Here is a 17,123-nt window from a genome sequence, read left to right as displayed (position 1 = left end):
AAATTGTAGGTTATTTTGACTTTTCTAGGTTTATAGATATTATTTTGCATCTAGACATATACTCTATCCAGATGCATAATAATATCTATGCGCGTGCTGCCGCGGCGTTGCCGGTGTGCCGCGAATGTGGCCGCGGCCAGCTGAGATGGCGACTGCTGCTGCAGGCTGCTGCGCTCAGGAAGGAGACGGATACGCACGGTCCAGCCACCATGGCCATCTTGTCGATTCCTCCCTGCTGGCTGCCAGGATACATGGGAAATTGGAGACTGTAGATTGGAAATATCTGTATGCTACTTGTTTGCTGTAAGCTGAACAAATGGCTCTGCTTGACTTCAGTCAGTCCTGGTTCAGAGGTCCCATATTCCCATGCTAAAAAACCTTTTAAAACGATTCTCTTCAGTCTTCATACAAGCACAGCAAAACTGATTATGATATATTAAAGCAAGCTATTTCATTATCTGAGCAAAGAGCACAGTAAATAAAGTAGAAATAAAATGCAGATACAATGTATATTCAGTAGTCTGTACAATAACAAACTGAAGCAGTACCTTCCTTTTAGAGAGGTGTCATAAATCACAACATGGTTGACTCACTTGTACACAGCAGTTTAGATGTAGCTAAAGTAACTTAAAGTTCTGACCCTGCTTATTCCTGTCAACCTTGCACTCAATCTCAAGAACCTGTCAGGTCTCGCCTATATAATATGTAATTGTGCCAAACACTTGGCATCTTAAATTATGACCATTATGACTGGTACAGCTTAAATTAGTGACTCAGGGCCTGTTTGGAATGCTGGATAGACACACAAGTAGGAGGAACAAACAAGTTACGAGTACATATGTTGATCATAAAAGGGTATATGTTCATAGTGGTTATTTCTTCTGAAGCTGGTGAGTGATGACAGTGGCAACACTAACATTTGCAAGAAGGTACTGCCGTGGGGGAGGGAGGTGCAGAGTGTGCTTTTTGTTATGTTGAAAACTGAACTAGTGCTCTATCAGGTCCCTACTTAATTTGATCAATTGCCAGCTGGTACTTCCATTTATCGATCACGAGGGAGAACAATGAGGCAGAGGTGAAATGAATCCCAAATGCCAAACATCGCGGGAGTTGGACTGACCTTTCACATGACTTGAACAAGTCATATGTACAGTTGTTAACATACATATATTCTTGAATCTTGCAGCTCTTCCTTGAGTCTTCACTTAGAGACATATAATGCCATAACACAGACCACTGTTCATTCTTTCCAGTATCTTCTTGAGGAGACTGTCTCCATATGGATATTCTTCTTTGTGCAGTCCTTGGTGAGCTAACCTCAAGAAGTTAATAACCACATCCAAACAAGGTTCCATATGAGATAAAGCTAGAACCCTCACGCTTGGGACCACCGTCATCAAGCTAGCTAGCAACAGTCGATCCCTGAGTGAAATTAAGCATATAGAATTTACACACATCTTGATCAGGCGAGTTATAGGACATGAATCCATCACGAATGAAGGTGAGAATAATGATGCCCCAATACCTGAAGAGCCCTGGCGCCAAATTGAAGCATTTGGCCTTTGCCCTGCAGTTCCCCCAGAATATGCAACCTCGGCGCAGATATTACCGAGATGTCCATCTCCCTGCATTTGAAAATTAATAATCTTTCCAGAGATGGAGCATCCTCGATGATGAGCTGCCTCAACCTGTCGTCACCCCAACGAGACCACACACCGATGCTTCTGAGGCTAGTGGACATGATCTGGACTCGAGGGAAGCCATTGGTGTCTTGTAGCAGCAAGCTATCAAGGACAGAGCAGCCCGCGAGCAAGGCATGAAGAGAGGTCTCTGAGATTCTGACATCCACAAGGCTCAGCTGGTTGAGAAGTGGCAAGTGAAGCGGCCTGGCGCCGTTTCCTTCCGGGAAAGCGCAGCCGCCGAAGCTGGCGGCCCGAAGGGTGGACGAGAAGCGGTGTGCTGATGCCGGCAGCAGCGGCGGACTCTCCTTATGCAAAGCCAATGCAAAGCCGAGGTGGAACTTGAGCTCCTGGAGGTTGCTGAGGGCGGGGGTCCAGGGTCGCGGAGTGGTCGTCGACGTCGAGGTAGAGGAAATCAAGGTGGAGGCAGAAGCGGCGGCCGGGGCCCTGATGCGCGGAGAGGATGCGCGAGACGTAGGCGGTGCTGATGTCGAGGTTGAGGGGAGCGAAGCGCCAGATGGGGCGCCAGCGGGAGGAGAGTACCTGCGTGCGGGCGCCGTCCTTGGTGGGGAGGAAGGAGACACTACGGGAGACAGAACTTTTGCCGAGTGCCTGGGGCACTCGGCAAAGGCTTTGCCGAGTGTAACACTCGGCAAAGGGCACACGGCAAATATTGTGTCGGCAAAGCCTAGTTTGCCGAGTGTCAAAACTCGGACACTCGGCAAACATGTTGCCGACGGCCGAAAAACACTCGGCGAACAGATGGACTCGGCGAACCGCGGACTGACGGCGTCGGGTAACGGCGAGTTTGCCGAGTGCCACGCGCCTGGCACTCAGCAAACACGGTCCCTTTGCCGAGTGCCGGCTCCCGGACACTCGGCAAAGCCGGCTATGTTTGCCGAGTGCCGGCTCCCGGGCACTCGGCAAAGCCGCCCCCTTTGCCGAGTGCCTTGACCATAGCACTCGGCAAAGGACCTTTCCTACACCTGGGAAATCCGAGTGCCTTGACCATAGCACTCGGCAAAGGACCTTTCCTACACCTGGGAAATGCCCCTTTGCCGAGTGCTATGGTCACGACACTCGGCAAAGGCCCCTCTTTGCCGAGTGTAACACTCGGCAAAGTGACCAGAACCACCCCATTTTCGATATTTTGCCACGTATAACGGACCCCTCTCAATTCACAATACACATATCACAGGCATTTGTAATAAACAACCACATGAATAATTCACAACCACAGGCATAATTCATAAACACCACAGGCATAGTTCAACATAAGCACGAAATAATCCATAAATCCAAGTTCTTCTCACAATTTAGTTTCCACATTGTTCACAATCAAGTCTACTTCCGTGGAGGCCAAGGAGACCACTGCGACAAATCTTGATCTTCATTATTCGAAGCCTTTCTTCGCTTGTGGCTTCTGTACGAGTCGCTGTCGTCTTTGAAATCGTACTTCCACAGAATGATCCTGAACCCTCGAACACGTCTTGGGTGCTCAGGATTCCCGAGGGCCAATGTAAGCTCATCAATTTCTCGGTCCACCTTCAACCTCCCAGCCTTAGCATCTTCAATGTTCTTGACGAGCTGTTCGCCGTCCAGACGTATTTCCTCAGTCAAGATCAACGTCCCATCCTCTTGGCTCAGTTTGCCTCCATGAGCGAAAAACCAATTTTTAGCTCGTTGGCTCCACTCATGAGTTGCTGGTACGATACCCCGATCGATCAGGTCTTGTTCCATCTTGCGAAATTTGGACACTGCTATTTTGTAACCACCTTGCCCTAGATGATGGTGCTCCTTCTTCTGACTAGCATTTGTAATGTTGGTGTCAACTTTTTGCATATCGAAGTTGCTCCTCTTGTAGTCGATAAATGCATCCCAGTGGCCCCTCAACTTTGGATATTTGTTGAAATCCAGAGTTTTGTCCTCCTTAATGTACATGGCAACTAGCATCTTCTTGAAAGTTTGAAATTGTGTGGCCATCTTCTTCAGCGTCCACGCTTTCACATCCTTTTCAATATATCCATCGGGAAATATGAAATGTTGCTTGACCTGTTCCCACAACATATCCTTTTCTATTTGCAGGAGCACGTCCGGATCATTTCTTTTGCCTCTCCAATTTTTGAAGTTGATGGGCATGTTGTCCCTTACAATTGCCCCAATCTAAGGCACGTACTTGTTTGCCACATCGTCAGGAGCAACCAGCCTGCCGTCTTTTGACACTTCTGTGATCTGTAGCTTCCGCATTCCATCCATCACCATGGTTCGACCTCGAGTCTTCTTAGGGTTCATCGATCCAGAAGGCTAACAGTTCAAGATTTGTTAATTAGTACATAGTAATAATGAAGAAGACCTTGTGGATGGGAAAACGTTATAAATGATATATACCTTTATAACATATACCTCGACGGTATCTTCCACCGCGGCAAGGTTTTGCTCGGGCTCTTCATCACCATCGGTGGACATGTTGAGGTACGTGTCCGCCTGGTTACCCTCTTCTTCGGTGTACGTTATGTTATCTCAACCAGCAATAATGTCCTCCAGCATAAACCTTGCATTCTCGTCGTCTGCCATCTCAAGTTCTCAACTACTCCAAAAACACATGATATCATAATTACATGTACGTTAAGGTATATAAATGAAATCATAGAAATCATAATTAAGTGTTTATTAATTTCTATGAATTTGTACCAAATTTATTCCATTTTCCAAACATTATGTTTATACCAAATTTCTAGTAATTTCCAATGTAAAAAACATAATTTCATAAGGACCAACAAAATTTAGCGATTATGCAAAAATAAAAAAGTCACAAATTTCAGCTCATATTTCATAAGTACATGCCCAGGCATAAGTGCAAACATAAAAAAAATCAGAACTCATAAGATAAATCATAAGTCATCACTCACAGTTCATAAATCAAAAGTATATAAGTTCGTAACTCAGTCAGCACAAGGGAATTGCCCCGGTTTTGCACTTTGACTGTGCTGCAGAAACAAACTTCCCTGTCTCCCTCCCTCTGACTTGCAAATGATATAATCCCAAGTGAGCTGCACTGGTTTATCTATGCATGAGGAAAGAAAAATATAACCAATGCAACTAACCCAACAATTGAAAATTCAAAAACGCCCCAGAAACCCCCAACTAAGACTAACCCTGCAGCATCGCTCAAGTGTTGTCCAAAAAGAAGTAATCTTTTCTAGACACACGGGTCATCCTCGATGATGAATTGGCATATCTTGATGCCTCCACAAGAATGGCGCAGCCCGATACTTCTAATGGTACTGGTGGACACGATTCTGATGCAAGAGCAGCCGATGCTCTCAGTTAGCATCAAGCTCTGCTGGACATGACAGCCGGCAAGCAAGCCTCAGGGTGATGCCGACATCCGTCGTTTTTTTAGTGGGGGCTCGACAGGCATTTTTTATTTTCCAGTTGGAATGGTCCAATACAGTGGTAAATTTAATGGACTTACAAGCTACCCAAACAACCTTTTTAGTTTCAAATGTAAAATTTTTTGGATCTAGAATTTACACTGGTTTTGGTCATACAACCAGGCTTCTCCAAACAGGGCCTTATGAAATAGCATACACCAACATGGGCTATCATATCATTGCAAGGTTTCAGTACGTGCATTGGCACACAGTCACAGCATACCGCACCAAGCTCAGAGGGGCTTTAGATCACAAGGTACTAGTAGCGGTTACTTCCTTGACAATGCTAACCGTCAACTTTTGCAGCAGTCCCAACCGATTGAAAAGTCAAATTACAACAGAAACATCAATGTTCAGATCCCTCTGAACTCGTGGATTTCTCTTCAACGAGGAGATGAGTTCCATGGTTTTCACGACTCGCCACAAATACGAAAGCTGGTGAGAATGCAGTTCGTGCCTGAAACGAGGACCAAATCTTAATAAAATTAACAAATAAAACATCATTAACTGAAACGAGGACCAAATCTTAGTAAAATTAACAAATAAAACATCATTGTCAGAACCTCTGAACTCATGAATTTCTAGTTTTCAGATATGTTAGCAAAAGCTAAGAGAAATTCCAGCAAGGGTCCTACTCAATCCCCTACTCAAAAAGTATGACCAAGGGTGAAAAAACCTACTCCAGCGGGTCCCTACTTGGGTCCTTGCTCTAGGGAGGATCCTACTTTTCCCCCTCTCCTCCTCCCACGGGTGGCTAGAAAGGTCCCTACTTTTCTGTTGCAGTTGTTTTCCTCCCGCTTGCCTTGCCTTCGCTCATACGGCCGGAGCACCGCCGCCGCCCGAGAGCTCCGCCGCTTCCCAAATCGCAACAGGCAGTCATCTCCTTCTCCTCCTCCTCGGGATCTACCTTCCCAAGAACGCCACCATCACGTGCACCTCTTCCTTGACATATCTTGGCCTATGTGGTCGCCGACATAGCCTAGCCGAATCCGGTCAAGATGCCCATGCCGCTCTCCCTCAAGCTCGCAATGGAGCTCCTCCTGGGCCGTCCTTGGGTGTGTGTGCCCCAGATCTCGCAGGGACGAGGTGGTGGGAGAACTCGAGCTTCGAGCAGCGGTAGGAGAGCTCAAGGCTGGAGCGATGGAGGGAGAGCTCTTGGCGGCGGCGGAGCTCATGCTCCTATCGCGGCCGGGCAGACCGCGCCGGCTCCAAGCACACCTGCTCCCACCACCAGCCAAGCTCGCCCATGGCCCGGCCGAGCTCGCCGTTTAAGGCACGCGGTGGTGGAGGTTCAGGCGACCCATTTTGGTCGGCGGAGAGGCAAGAAACACCCTGAGCTCATCAATCGAGCAGAGAGGAAGAGTGCCGGACAGAGAGATAAAGAGCAGAGGAAGAAGACAGATGAAAGGACACTGACAGATGGACCATACCTGTAAGACCAATAGTAGGGGCTGTTGGTGGAGTTTATGGTGAAAATCACAGCCCCAGAAAATTGTAAGAGCCTTTTCTGTAAGAGCCCCTACTCAGAAAAGTAGGGACCTCAAGTACGGACTATTTCTAGAGTTGCTCTAATGGATTGGAGAAGTATGACTTTTATTGCTAAAATGACTCTTGTTTTACTATTTAGTTTACCGCAAAGAATGGTGACTAAAATTACTACTGAATCTTCAGGTATGGTTCTATCAATAGCTCATATACAGAAGCCATAAACTTCAGGTCGGTATGAATAAAACCATTAAAAATGCATAGGGCAACTAGCAGACCAGGAGTTGGTGTGCCAAGAAATGCAGATGTAGATTGCATTCCATCACTTCCATGTTGACTCAAGTCTTAGAAAAGAAAAGGATAGCATTACCTCCAAGTCAGGAGAAGAGGGTTTTTATGGTCGTCGTCGTCCGATCACGAAGCTTTACAAAGGGGTCAGCTATTGACAAATCATGTACTTGCTTCGCAAACAGAAAGGAAAGCATTAAAGAGAAGCTGTTTTTAGCCACAAAATCAAACTGTATGACCCTTGAAGCATTTTTTATTTGGAGCAGTGCATTCTGTCTCTCAATCCATGTGCTGCTAGGATTTTGATGAAATAACTCAAGCCTCATTGACTGTAGCATTCTCGCATTCAAAACAAAGAACTTGGCAAAGTTAAAATGTGATGTGTTGCCCCGATAGTTTGTCAACACAATTTTCTTCAGACGAATTTCAAGGGTACCAATAAGATTCTTGTATTTATGACACCAAGTATTTTTCTTCCCTCCATTCTGTGTCTGAAAAGGCAAAATGAACATGACAATAGTAACGACCTAGCATTAGAATGGAGGAAAAGGAATGCAGATGACACCCTATTATGGAGGAAAAGTTTAATCACCTCGATGTACAGCTTCTCTAAGCAGGGGAAGCATTTCAACAAGTTAATAACCATATCCAAACAAAGATCCGGCTGGATTAAAGCTAAGACCTTCATGCTGTGAACCACCGTCGTCGAGCTAGGAATGCATGATCTCTGAGTAAAGCACATAATACAAATAAGTTTAACATCATGATCAGACAAGGGGACTTTGATCCGTTTGTTCGAAAAAAGGGTCCTGGATCCGTGACGAATATTAACTTGAGAAGGGAAGTGATACCTGAAAAACTGTTCTACCAAACTGAAAAGTTGTGCTGCCAACGTCGTGTGTGAGGTTGTAAACACTCTGTAGTGCCAAAACATGCAGTTTTGGTGCCGAGACAACGGTGACTTGCGCAGAACCATTTTCAATACAAAGTAACCTTTCTAGATATGGGGCATCCTTGATGATGAGTTGTTGCAAATTGGTGTGCCCATCACGATAATAAGTATGACGAAAACCAATGCTTCTAAGGTTCTGGGACACAATTTGGACGCGAGAGCAGCCCAAGATGTTATTAGCAGCAAGCTTTGAAGGGTAGGGCAGGCCGCGAGCAAGGCATTGAAAGAAGTTTCCGAGATTCTGACATCCCCAAGGCTTAGCTGCTTGAGAAGTGGCAAGTGAAGCGGGCTGGCGCGGTTTCCTTCCGGGAAAGCGCAGCCGCCGAAGCTGGCGGCGCGAAGGGTGGACGAGAAGCGGTGTACTGATGCCGGCAGCGCGTGACTCTCCATGGTAATGCCGAGGTGGAACTTGATCTCCTGGAGGTTGTTGAGGGCGGGGGACCGGAGCCACCGGTCCAGGGTCGCGGAGGGGTCGCCGGGGTCGTCGTTGAAGTAGCGGAACTCAGTGCAGAAGCGGCGGCCGGGGCCCTGATGCGCGGAGAGGATGCGCGAGACGTCGTCGGTGCGGATGTCGAGGTTGAGAGGAGCCGAGCGCCAGATGGGGCGCCAGCGGGAGGAGAGTACCTGCGTGCGGGCGCCGTCCTTGGTGGGAAGGAAGGAGACGATGTCGCCGAGGACGCCGTCCGGGAGGCGGCTGATGCGGTCGACGAGCTCTTCCTCTCCATCCTCGTCAAGCCTTCCCCTCTTCTCCCTCTTGGCTCCGGCGGCCATCGCCATGGCGTCGCAGCGGCGGGTGTCGGGGCTCTTGTCAACGCGATACTGGTGGATACCGTGTTTTAGATCTAGGTTCTGTTTTAAAACATAATGTCAGGGAGTCCGGAAACTTACAAGCTTCCCATGGTTGTTACGACTATGTGACTAGTCAACTTAGGACTACTTCTCTTACACAAAATCCGCCATGCATTGCGACCATAAATAAAATTGCATGATAGTTCTCTACCAACAATAACAAAGCCTGGCTAATTCTGTACTAAAAAAATGAAACTTATTCCCAGGGATATTCTCAAATACCACTATCATCTAGATAAAAATGTATATCCTCCCCACAATTAATCTGTTGCGATAAACAGACAACCAGCCATCCCTTACTTGATAACTAAGCACCAGTTTGTTTCAATGTTCTATAACTAAGTAATAATGGTACAATTAAGTACTATCATGGAAGATACTTAATTTTATCTGCCCTTTCAATACACTGTGCAAACGTCTACTGTATGGCCTTTATTAAGACATTCCTGTTCACATTATTGCACAAATGCGTGGACCTTGGTGTCCAGTTTTCAAAACAGTTCCCAGGCAAGGAAAACATGAAAAAAATTGCAAGAAAGGAAGTGAACTCACCCACATATAGGCCCAATACGAGAGAAAGACTATTGTGTCTCGAGCTATCTTGCCCATATACAAGAAAGAGGAAAGGCCTCAGCAATTGGAGATGTTCCATCTCGTCAAGATGGACGGAGCTCGGGTCATGCGGATCCATCCACGTGAGGTTCACAAGCTAAGGTGCTAGGATATGCTGCCAACAGGTTGATTCTGATCGTAATAGAAGCAGTGCATAACTGTCAAGTCCTTGAGAGCTCGTGCCACAATGATGAGCTGCCACAAGCCGCGGAGTTCATCAAGCTCCACGTACTTGCTGGAGAGAATCGGAGTGGACGGCGAGATTGCCCAGCCCCCAGGCGCCACGGACGGTGAGCTTCTGCAGGCACGGACACCACGGCAAGGACACAGCGTCGCTAAGCTCACATGGGCTGTGGACCCGCACGCGATCCAGGCATAGCTCGGTGAGCCGAGCGGAGACGCCGGCGGGCGGCACGGTGAGGCCAAGAAACCCTAGGTGAAGCGAGACCGTGGTGGCGCTCTCCAGGTAGGGGAGCTCAAAGGCGCCCCTTTGCGCCGTCTCCTCTCCTCGTCGTCTTCCTGGCCTCCACTCTGCCGCTCGAGATTGTGGAAGATGTTGGGAATAAACCCAGTGGCGTGAGTGCGTCGTGTGGCGATCCAAGTTGTGGTGCGTGCGCAGGCCCGGCCCTGAGGGGGGTCGAGCTATGCGGCCACCCTGGGCCACCAAAACAAAGTGGCCCCCTCCTAGGTACAGTAGGCTGTGTGTAGGCCCAAAGGATGAGCATTGCTGAGCAGCGTAGGCCAGAAGCCACGCAAGTCCCTTGCTGAACCAACAACACGATTCGCTGGCCCTCTGCCCGAGCTAGCTATGCAGCATGTGCGACTCCTCTTCTCGTGACGTGATGCTCTAATCTGATCTCACCCGCAGCATGCCGAAACGGCGGCAACTCCGTTTTCTCTAACGCTGAAGAACTTGCCGAGTCGCCTATTGTGCGCTCTATGCCTTAATGCTAGTGTCGGTTATCTATTGGTGTTTGGTGGTTAATACTTGGAGCCTTTGATTAATAGTGATCAAAGTTGCCCATCCTCTGCTGCATGGTAGAAAATTGATAGACTGAACATTGGTTAGGGTGAATATTATTTGGATTTGTGAGTTCCATTTGGTAATCCATAATATTCCTTCGAGTTCATTAGCTACTTATTTTTAGCTTTGCCCTAGTTTTCAATTACCGATGTATTAAAAAAATTGCAGAAGTAAACTTTAAGGTACTATAAAATGTATATGATTTTGTGGTGCTATTTTTGGATGCACTTAAAGAGTTTATAAGTACATTTCATTTATATACTGTTGCTCATGCTGCAATCATACTAAGGGTCCCAATTTTTACTCTCGATCAGGGCCACCAAAACCTCAGGACCGGGCCTGTGCGTGAGTTTGAGTCAGTCTGCAGCTTGCCGCGTATGTAGCGTGGAGGAGATGCATGCAGTAGGGGCTGTTGCGATCTGTTGGAGGCAGCCGCGTCGAGCGCGTTGGTACGCGCCGTGCGCGCGGCCGGAGCATGCGGATCGAGCGGCAGAGTAGGGGCAGTGTGGAGTTCGTGCTACCGGCGTCAGCCTAGCTATAAAACCTCCTGCACTGCTCGTTTGTAAACACAGCAAGAAAAACTCCAGCGTGTGTGCGCTGCAGGGCGTTCGTCACCATCAAGTGAGTTCGTGCTACTGTTCATCTTCTTCCTCCCGCCGCTGCTTCTGTTCTTGAGCGTTTGGGTGCATGTGTGCACCTCAGAGATCCTAGGAGGTCCAACAAGTGGTATTCAGAGCAAAGGTGATCGAAGATGTCGTCCCTTGGGCTGAAGACGCCGTGCGTCGACCTTGGTGATAACAACGGCTCTAGCAGCTCACCACGTCCGGTCACGGTGGCGAGTGCCGCCACTGTCGAGTTGCCGCTATTGACCAAGACCAATTATCATGAGTGGTCCTTGGTTATGCAGGTATCCCTGGAGGCAATGGAGCTCTAGGATGCCGTGGAGGCAGTATGCAAGGAGCGTGCCAAGGATCACGGGTTGGCCGTCATCTTGCACGCAATGCCATCGGAGATGAAGGGCGGGCTCACCGTGAAGAAGTCGGTGAAAGAAGATTCCTCAATTATGAGTGCCTCTGTGCCATAACTTAGGAGGTATCCCTGTCGGTGAAAGAAGATGTTCGAAAGAAAATGGTCGTGAAAAACTAAAATGTCTTAAGTTATGTAATGGAGCGAGTAACAATTATGAGTGCCTCTGTGCCATAGCTAAGGAATGGTTCAAGTTTAAGAGATAGCTGCTTGCCAAGATAAGAAGAGGGAAGAGGCTGCAGAGGGGAAGTAGATATCCGCTTGATGGGGGTAGGTCTAGAGTAGAGGAGCACTTTGAAACTGTTGGCTCAATAGGTGGCGGTCATGGTGATGCATGGCATACTTCTGGCAAGTTTCGCAGGGCTCCTCAAACGGCTCCGGCACTAGTTTCTGCAGGAGCCCTACTAAACAGCATAACAAGAAATAGCTCCACATGCAAAGCACCCACGAAGCGGCTCCTCGGGCTCCTTCCTGTCCTCGCGCTGATGCTTATCGAAATGCCCCACACAACGGCAGCATCGAGTGTATTGGGATGGTGGAAGAGTAGCAGCGGCTAGAAAGGATAGCGGTGGAAGCGGCACAGCGTCGGCGGTAAGGCGCGTCAAAGCTGGAGCTCCGTTGCTGCGTTGGGGCCTGTTGATAGCTGTTAGTACGCCAACTTGTGAACCGCAAGCGTACGGATAAGGTGTACCTCTTCCGTCAGAGTATTCCCCTTAAGGTTTATCAATCCGTGGAACTTATAGTACAAGATTTATTTCAACTACCATTGCTAGTATTAACTTGGTATTTATGAGAGATTCAGATCCAGTCTACTAAGCATGTACAAACAGATAACAAATAGAGCAAAGGTAACCAATCTAGAGCAACCTAGATTATACGTATGTTTTAATTCTGAGCATGGATAGTAAAGCAACATAGATATGATCTTAGTAAAAAGCATCTTTAAATCTACACCTCCGATCTGGATCCCGAAACCTCCACCTTACACAAGAAAGATCCTATTACGATCACCTTTATCAGCGCAAGCAGGTTAAGGGCACGATCACGAGAACGTGTCATACTCATTGGTAGATCAGGCATGCAAATCTGGTCAACACGATGATAAGAATACCCTAAGCAATCTATCATCGATTCATAGATTGAAAAACAAGCAAACCTGATAAAGTATAAAACCAACAAAGAAGATATCTAGATTGCTAAGAACATGAATATAGCAATTACTTCACCATGAATGATTGTACATCACGAGATCACCACTGGGATCCTACCTTGATCTTGATGACTTCAAGCTCCAGAACTACAGCGTGATCTTCCTCGCAGGGTGATCACACCGGCAGAGGTTCGCCTACGCTAGCCTCCGACAACTGCACGGCTGTTGGCTCTCTGGAGAGGTGTTCCTCAAGCTCCTTCTGCTTCTCTACTGCTTCACGTCGAGTACGTCATCTTGAATATGGGGCTTGGTGGAATTTTTTGAGGTATTTAAGTATAGAGAGCGCGTGGCAAAAATCTGGGTAGGGCCAGAGTACCACCAAAGGTGTTGTGTGGCCGGAGAGCAGAGGAGCTAGATGAGGCGGTGTGGTGGTTGCGGGCGGAGAAGGAGGCCGCAGAGCACACCATGGCGGCGCTGCGAGTGGAGCTGGACGCGGAGCAAGGCGTCGTAGAGACCGCAGCCAGGAGACGATGCTGATGATCGCGCAGCTGCAACGGAAGAAGGCCGTGGCCATGATTGAGGCGCACGAGCGCCAAGGCCTTGCCAAGGGCCGTGCCGAGCGGGACCGCGAGCTGCACCCGGCGGCCACCTACGGCCCCGACGCCTCCTGCCCTATTGACTCCCACGGCCCTAGCGCCCCTTGCGCCTACAGCCCCAAAGCCCTCCTCGTCACCACCTCCTGCTTCTTCGTGCCCTGTCACACGCTCTATGGCTGGGGCCATCCAGCGAGTACACTATCAGGGGTTGACGGCCTCACCTTCTTCTTCGCCCTCTCCGATTCCGATGAACTACCACAGTGCTCTGGCTGACGCCAACTGGCATGCTGCCATGGTCGATGAGTTCCAGGCCCTCATCGACAATGACACCTGGCGCCTCGTCTCGCGGCGGCTCGATGCCAATGTTGTGTCGGACAAGTGGATCTTCCAGCATAAGTTCCATGCCAATGGGTTCCTCACCTGGCGGCTCGACAGGTAGTGCATGAACACCAGCACCCCAGCATTGCCGACCATGCGATGAAGTAGCCCGAGAAAAGGAAGAAGGAGCCCATGACGCCCTGGATCGCCACGTTCCCCACCACGAAGTTCGGCGCCGCCACCGTGAAGCACACCACCACCGAGTTGGCCGTGTACAGGATGAGCTACACCACCAGCAGGAAGTAGCCGAACGCTGCCGTCATGCGGCGGAGCCCCGTGAGCTAGTACACCGGCGCTGCGAACACGACGGCGAGCGCTAGCTAGAAGGGCAGGAACACGACGGCGTTGGCGAGCACGTAGGAGGACACGCGGTAGGCCCCCGACCACGTCTCCTTGGCGAGGATGTCGCGCTCCTGCAGGAAGATGGGCAGCGCCTCCGTGGTGGAGGAGAGGAGGAAGGTGAGCAGGAAGGCGAAGAGGCCGACGCGCTCTGCCACCTTGTCCTCGCCGAGGTCGTAGAAGATGGAGCCCAGCGCCAGCCCCGCCACCAGCATGCACACCATGGGGCACGCGAAGAGCTGCCGCATCCGCGCCACGTTCTTGAAGAAGCGCTGCGACAGCACCGCCACCTCGCGCGCCCGGGAGGACGGAGCCAGCGCGCGGCGAGGAGGAGGACGGAGTAGTCGAACATCTTGACGTTGCGCGCGCCCGGCTGGTGGATTCTGAGCAGCACGGTCCGGCCGCGTGTCTCGGCCATGGCGCGGAGCACGCCCACGATCTAGAGCGTGGAGGCGCTGTCGAGGCCGGAGGTGGGCTCGTCCAGGATGAGCACCGCGGGGTCGTGGACGGCCTCCACGCCGATGGAGACGCGCCTGCGCTTCCCGCCGGAGAGGTCCTTGATCCTGGTGGCGGCAGCGCGGCGCAGGGTCAGGTCGTCCAGGAGTGCGTCCACGCGGGCGTCCATATCCTTGCCGGGCACCGTCGCGCCCAGGCGAAGCCATGCGCTGAAGAGCAGCGTCTCGCGCACCGTCAGCAGCGGGAATTGCACGTCCCGTTGGGTGACGTAGCCGGAGACGCGGCGGATCGGTCGGCGCTGGTGGCGGCGGTGCCGTCGAGGAGGAGCAGCTCGGGCGCCGGGGAAGGGGAGAGGCGGCCGGTGAGGATATCGAGCAGGGTCGACGTGCAGTGCCGGCGCCGCTGGTCCTGACGATGGCGAGCAGCTCCCCGGGGCGCGCGCGGCAGGTGACGTTGCGGAGCACCTTGCGGACGGGCGCATTTTTTGTTGATCATCAAGCCAAGGGTAAAGGGTTCTTTCATGTTCACGTTATGCGCTGAAAAGTGGCAAAAATAAATTTTCGGTGAAAAAATGTGATGGCATTTTTCAGTGGTATTTTACGGGTCGAGGGGTTGAGGTCTTTCGGTTGTATTTTACGGAAGCCGCATCTATTTTCCCTTCCCCGTTCCCCGATCCCCCGACCGAACCCTAGCGCCGCCGCCGCCCGGCGTCGGGCGGGGTTCGGCCATGGATCCGCCGCCGCTGGGGCCGCCTCTGATGGAGGAACTCGTCGAGGAGGTGCTCCTCCGCGTCCCGCCGGACGACCCCGCGACCCTCGTCCGCGCCGCGGTCGGCTGCAAGCGCTGGTGCCGCCTCATCTCCGGTGCCACCTTCCGCCGCAGGTTCCGCGAGCTCCACCCCGCGGCCCCCATGCTCGGCTTCCTCTACGCGCGCAGGTCCGGCACCGACTTCGTGCCGGCCTCCTCCTTCCGCCCGCCCCACGCCTTCCGGGAGGACTGGAACGCGATCGACGCCCGCCACGGCCGCGTGCTGGCGACCGCTTTGGAGTCGTTCTCGCCCACGGGGACGAGGTTCATCGTGTGGGACCCCGTCACCGACGGCGCGCAGAGCCTGCCTATTCTGGAATTCCGGCCCTATTCATGGGGTGCCGCGGTTCTCTGCGCAACGGCAGGCTGCGACCATCTCGACTGCCGCGGGGGCCCCTTCCTCGTCGTCGTCGTTGTCACAGATGTGTCACAGATGCGCACGTCCGCCTATGAATACTCATCCGACCTAGGTACATGGAGCGAACCGATCACAGTGCAGCACCCCAACGACTGGATCATGATTAGACTGCACGCCCATGTGGGGAATGCTCTGTACTTCAACTACGGGCTGATGATCCTCAAGTATGAATTGGGAAAGCGAGAACTGGCGTTCATCGATCTACCATCAGAATTCCATGCACGGCACATTGTCCTCATGCAAGCGGAGGATGGTGGGCTGGGATTCGCCACCATACAGGAGTCCAAGCTGTCTCTGTGGTCGAGGGATCAGGCTGGTGCGGACGGATATGCTGGATGGGCACAACAGAGAGTCATCGACCTTGATAAGCTGCTACCAGTTTCGGATTGTAACATCTCAGTCTCACCTTATGTGTATGCTGCACGCCCACCTTACGTGGTTGCCGTCGCGGACAGTGTCGGTGTCATTTTCATAGGGAAGGATGATGGGCTATTCACTGTTCATCTAAACTCCGGCCGGGCCGAGAGGATAGTAGTAGAGTCCAATTCCAACTTCAAGGTTGTTCCCTACGTGAGCTCTTGCACTCCAGGTACTACTAGCATTGCAGCCTTGTCTATCCTTTAACACGTACAACTTTACTTAGCTATGATTGCCAATTTTTTGATTTATTACTATTTCAGTTACTAATATGGAAATATAACCGATGTTTATGCGCAATGTGCTATCGACCTATGTCACAAATGGCTTCTTTTATTTGTTATGGACCATTCCTAGAATTGGGTAGACATACTTTGGGAAATTTATTCATGTCTAACTCATGTTTTGGATTGGGAATGGGATCTTGAGTCCTGAAAGGTCCCCAGCATACACGGGTTTCTGGTTTTCTACAGTTATGCTCTAAATACAAGCATCGCACATATCTTTAACCACGTACATTCCTTAGTTAAGATCTGTTGGTGTCACTTAACAACAAAGGAATTTGGATGGTTATCTGTGTTAAAGAAAGGTAGGTGTTTTTCTTCAGCTACGAGTCCTCTTATCTTGTTGATCAAGTGTGGCTGTTAACTAGTGGGTATGTGGATAATAAGTTAGTGTTTTTACTTGTTTTCCTGTTTGTTTAGCCTTTCAGAAACTTACTAGTGGATAGGTGTTTTTCCTGTTTTCAATAAGCTGATGATATTTCCTAAATTTGTCAATTTCTGTAGCACTGGATATGGCCTCTACAGGTGATGAGGGACCAAAAGTGGATGATTCAAGCGCCTCACAAACTTAAGGTGCTCATGTGAAAGCTTCTTTGTCAAGGGGAAAATTTGGTATTAGTAGTAGTGGTTATATATGATCTTAAGGGTGGTAATTTTTTTTTATTCTGCTGTCGAGCTCTATTTCATCATGACTCGCTGATATTCAGGATTAGTGCTATTTCTGTTAGTAGCATGAAACTATATCAGATGTATATGTGTTGAAGAACAATGCGTTTATTAATGCAGACTACAACACCATGATTTAAACCTATGTCACAAATACAATTGCGATGGACCATTCTTAGAATTGGGACTTTGGGAGGCATACTTGGGAATTTATTCATTAATTGCACCTATTATGGACAGAGGATGGGGTCTTGACAACTGAC

General features: G+C 50.0%; 2 protein-coding genes and 1 pseudogene across 2 annotated transcripts; 1 reads left to right on the top strand and 2 right to left on the bottom strand.

The window, feature by feature from the left end:
* Window positions 1–1,988: 1,988 nt before the first annotated feature.
* On the bottom strand, window positions 1,989–8,615 carry LOC101757784 (putative F-box/FBD/LRR-repeat protein At4g00315). Its single transcript, XM_012843517.1, has 3 exons — window positions 8,085–8,615; window positions 7,479–7,613; window positions 1,989–2,291 (listed from the first exon to the last, which is right to left on the bottom strand). Exons 1-3 carry the CDS (start codon window positions 8,613–8,615, stop codon window positions 1,989–1,991), a joined length of 969 nt encoding a protein of 322 aa, XP_012698971.1.
* A 4,896-nt stretch (window positions 8,616–13,511) lies between these two features.
* On the bottom strand, window positions 13,512–14,997 carry LOC101757383 (annotated as a pseudogene).
* Window positions 14,996–16,193, top strand: LOC101756982. Its single transcript, XM_004958825.1, has 2 exons — window positions 14,996–16,082; window positions 16,174–16,193. Exons 1-2 carry the CDS (start codon window positions 14,996–14,998, stop codon window positions 16,191–16,193), a joined length of 1,107 nt encoding a protein of 368 aa, XP_004958882.1.
* The last annotated feature ends 930 nt before the right edge of the window (window positions 16,194–17,123 follow it).

The sequence above is a fragment of the Setaria italica genome, chromosome II, assembly GCF_000263155.2.
Source record: "Setaria italica strain Yugu1 chromosome II, Setaria_italica_v2.0, whole genome shotgun sequence".
Taxonomy (NCBI): Eukaryota; Viridiplantae; Streptophyta; class Magnoliopsida; order Poales; family Poaceae; genus Setaria; species Setaria italica.
This window is presented reverse-complemented; position numbering and strand designations above follow the sequence as displayed.

What these genes read in the sequence shown, in the direction of transcription:
- LOC101756982 (XM_004958825.1), top strand. Translation starts at nt 14,996, where the DNA reads ATGGATCCGCCGCCGCTGGGGCCGCCTCTGATGGAGGAACTCGTCGAG. An exon ending in CGTGAGCTCTTGCACTCCAG is followed by an intron (nt 16,083 to 16,173) that starts GTACTACTAGCA and finishes TTACTATTTCAG; the next exon opens with TTACTAATATGGAAATATAA.
- LOC101757784 (XM_012843517.1), bottom strand. Translation starts at nt 8,615, where the DNA reads ATGGCGATGGCCGCCGGAGCCAAGAGGGAGAAGAGGGGAAGGCTTGAC. An exon ending in AGCAGCTAAGCCTTGGGGAT is followed by an intron (nt 7,614 to 8,084) that starts GTCAGAATCTCG and finishes TGCTTTACTCAG; the next exon opens with AGATCATGCATTCCTAGCTC. An exon ending in TAGAGAAGCTGTACATCGAG is followed by an intron (nt 2,292 to 7,478) that starts GTGATTAAACTT and finishes CGAGTGCCCCAG; the next exon opens with GCACTCGGCAAAAGTTCTGT.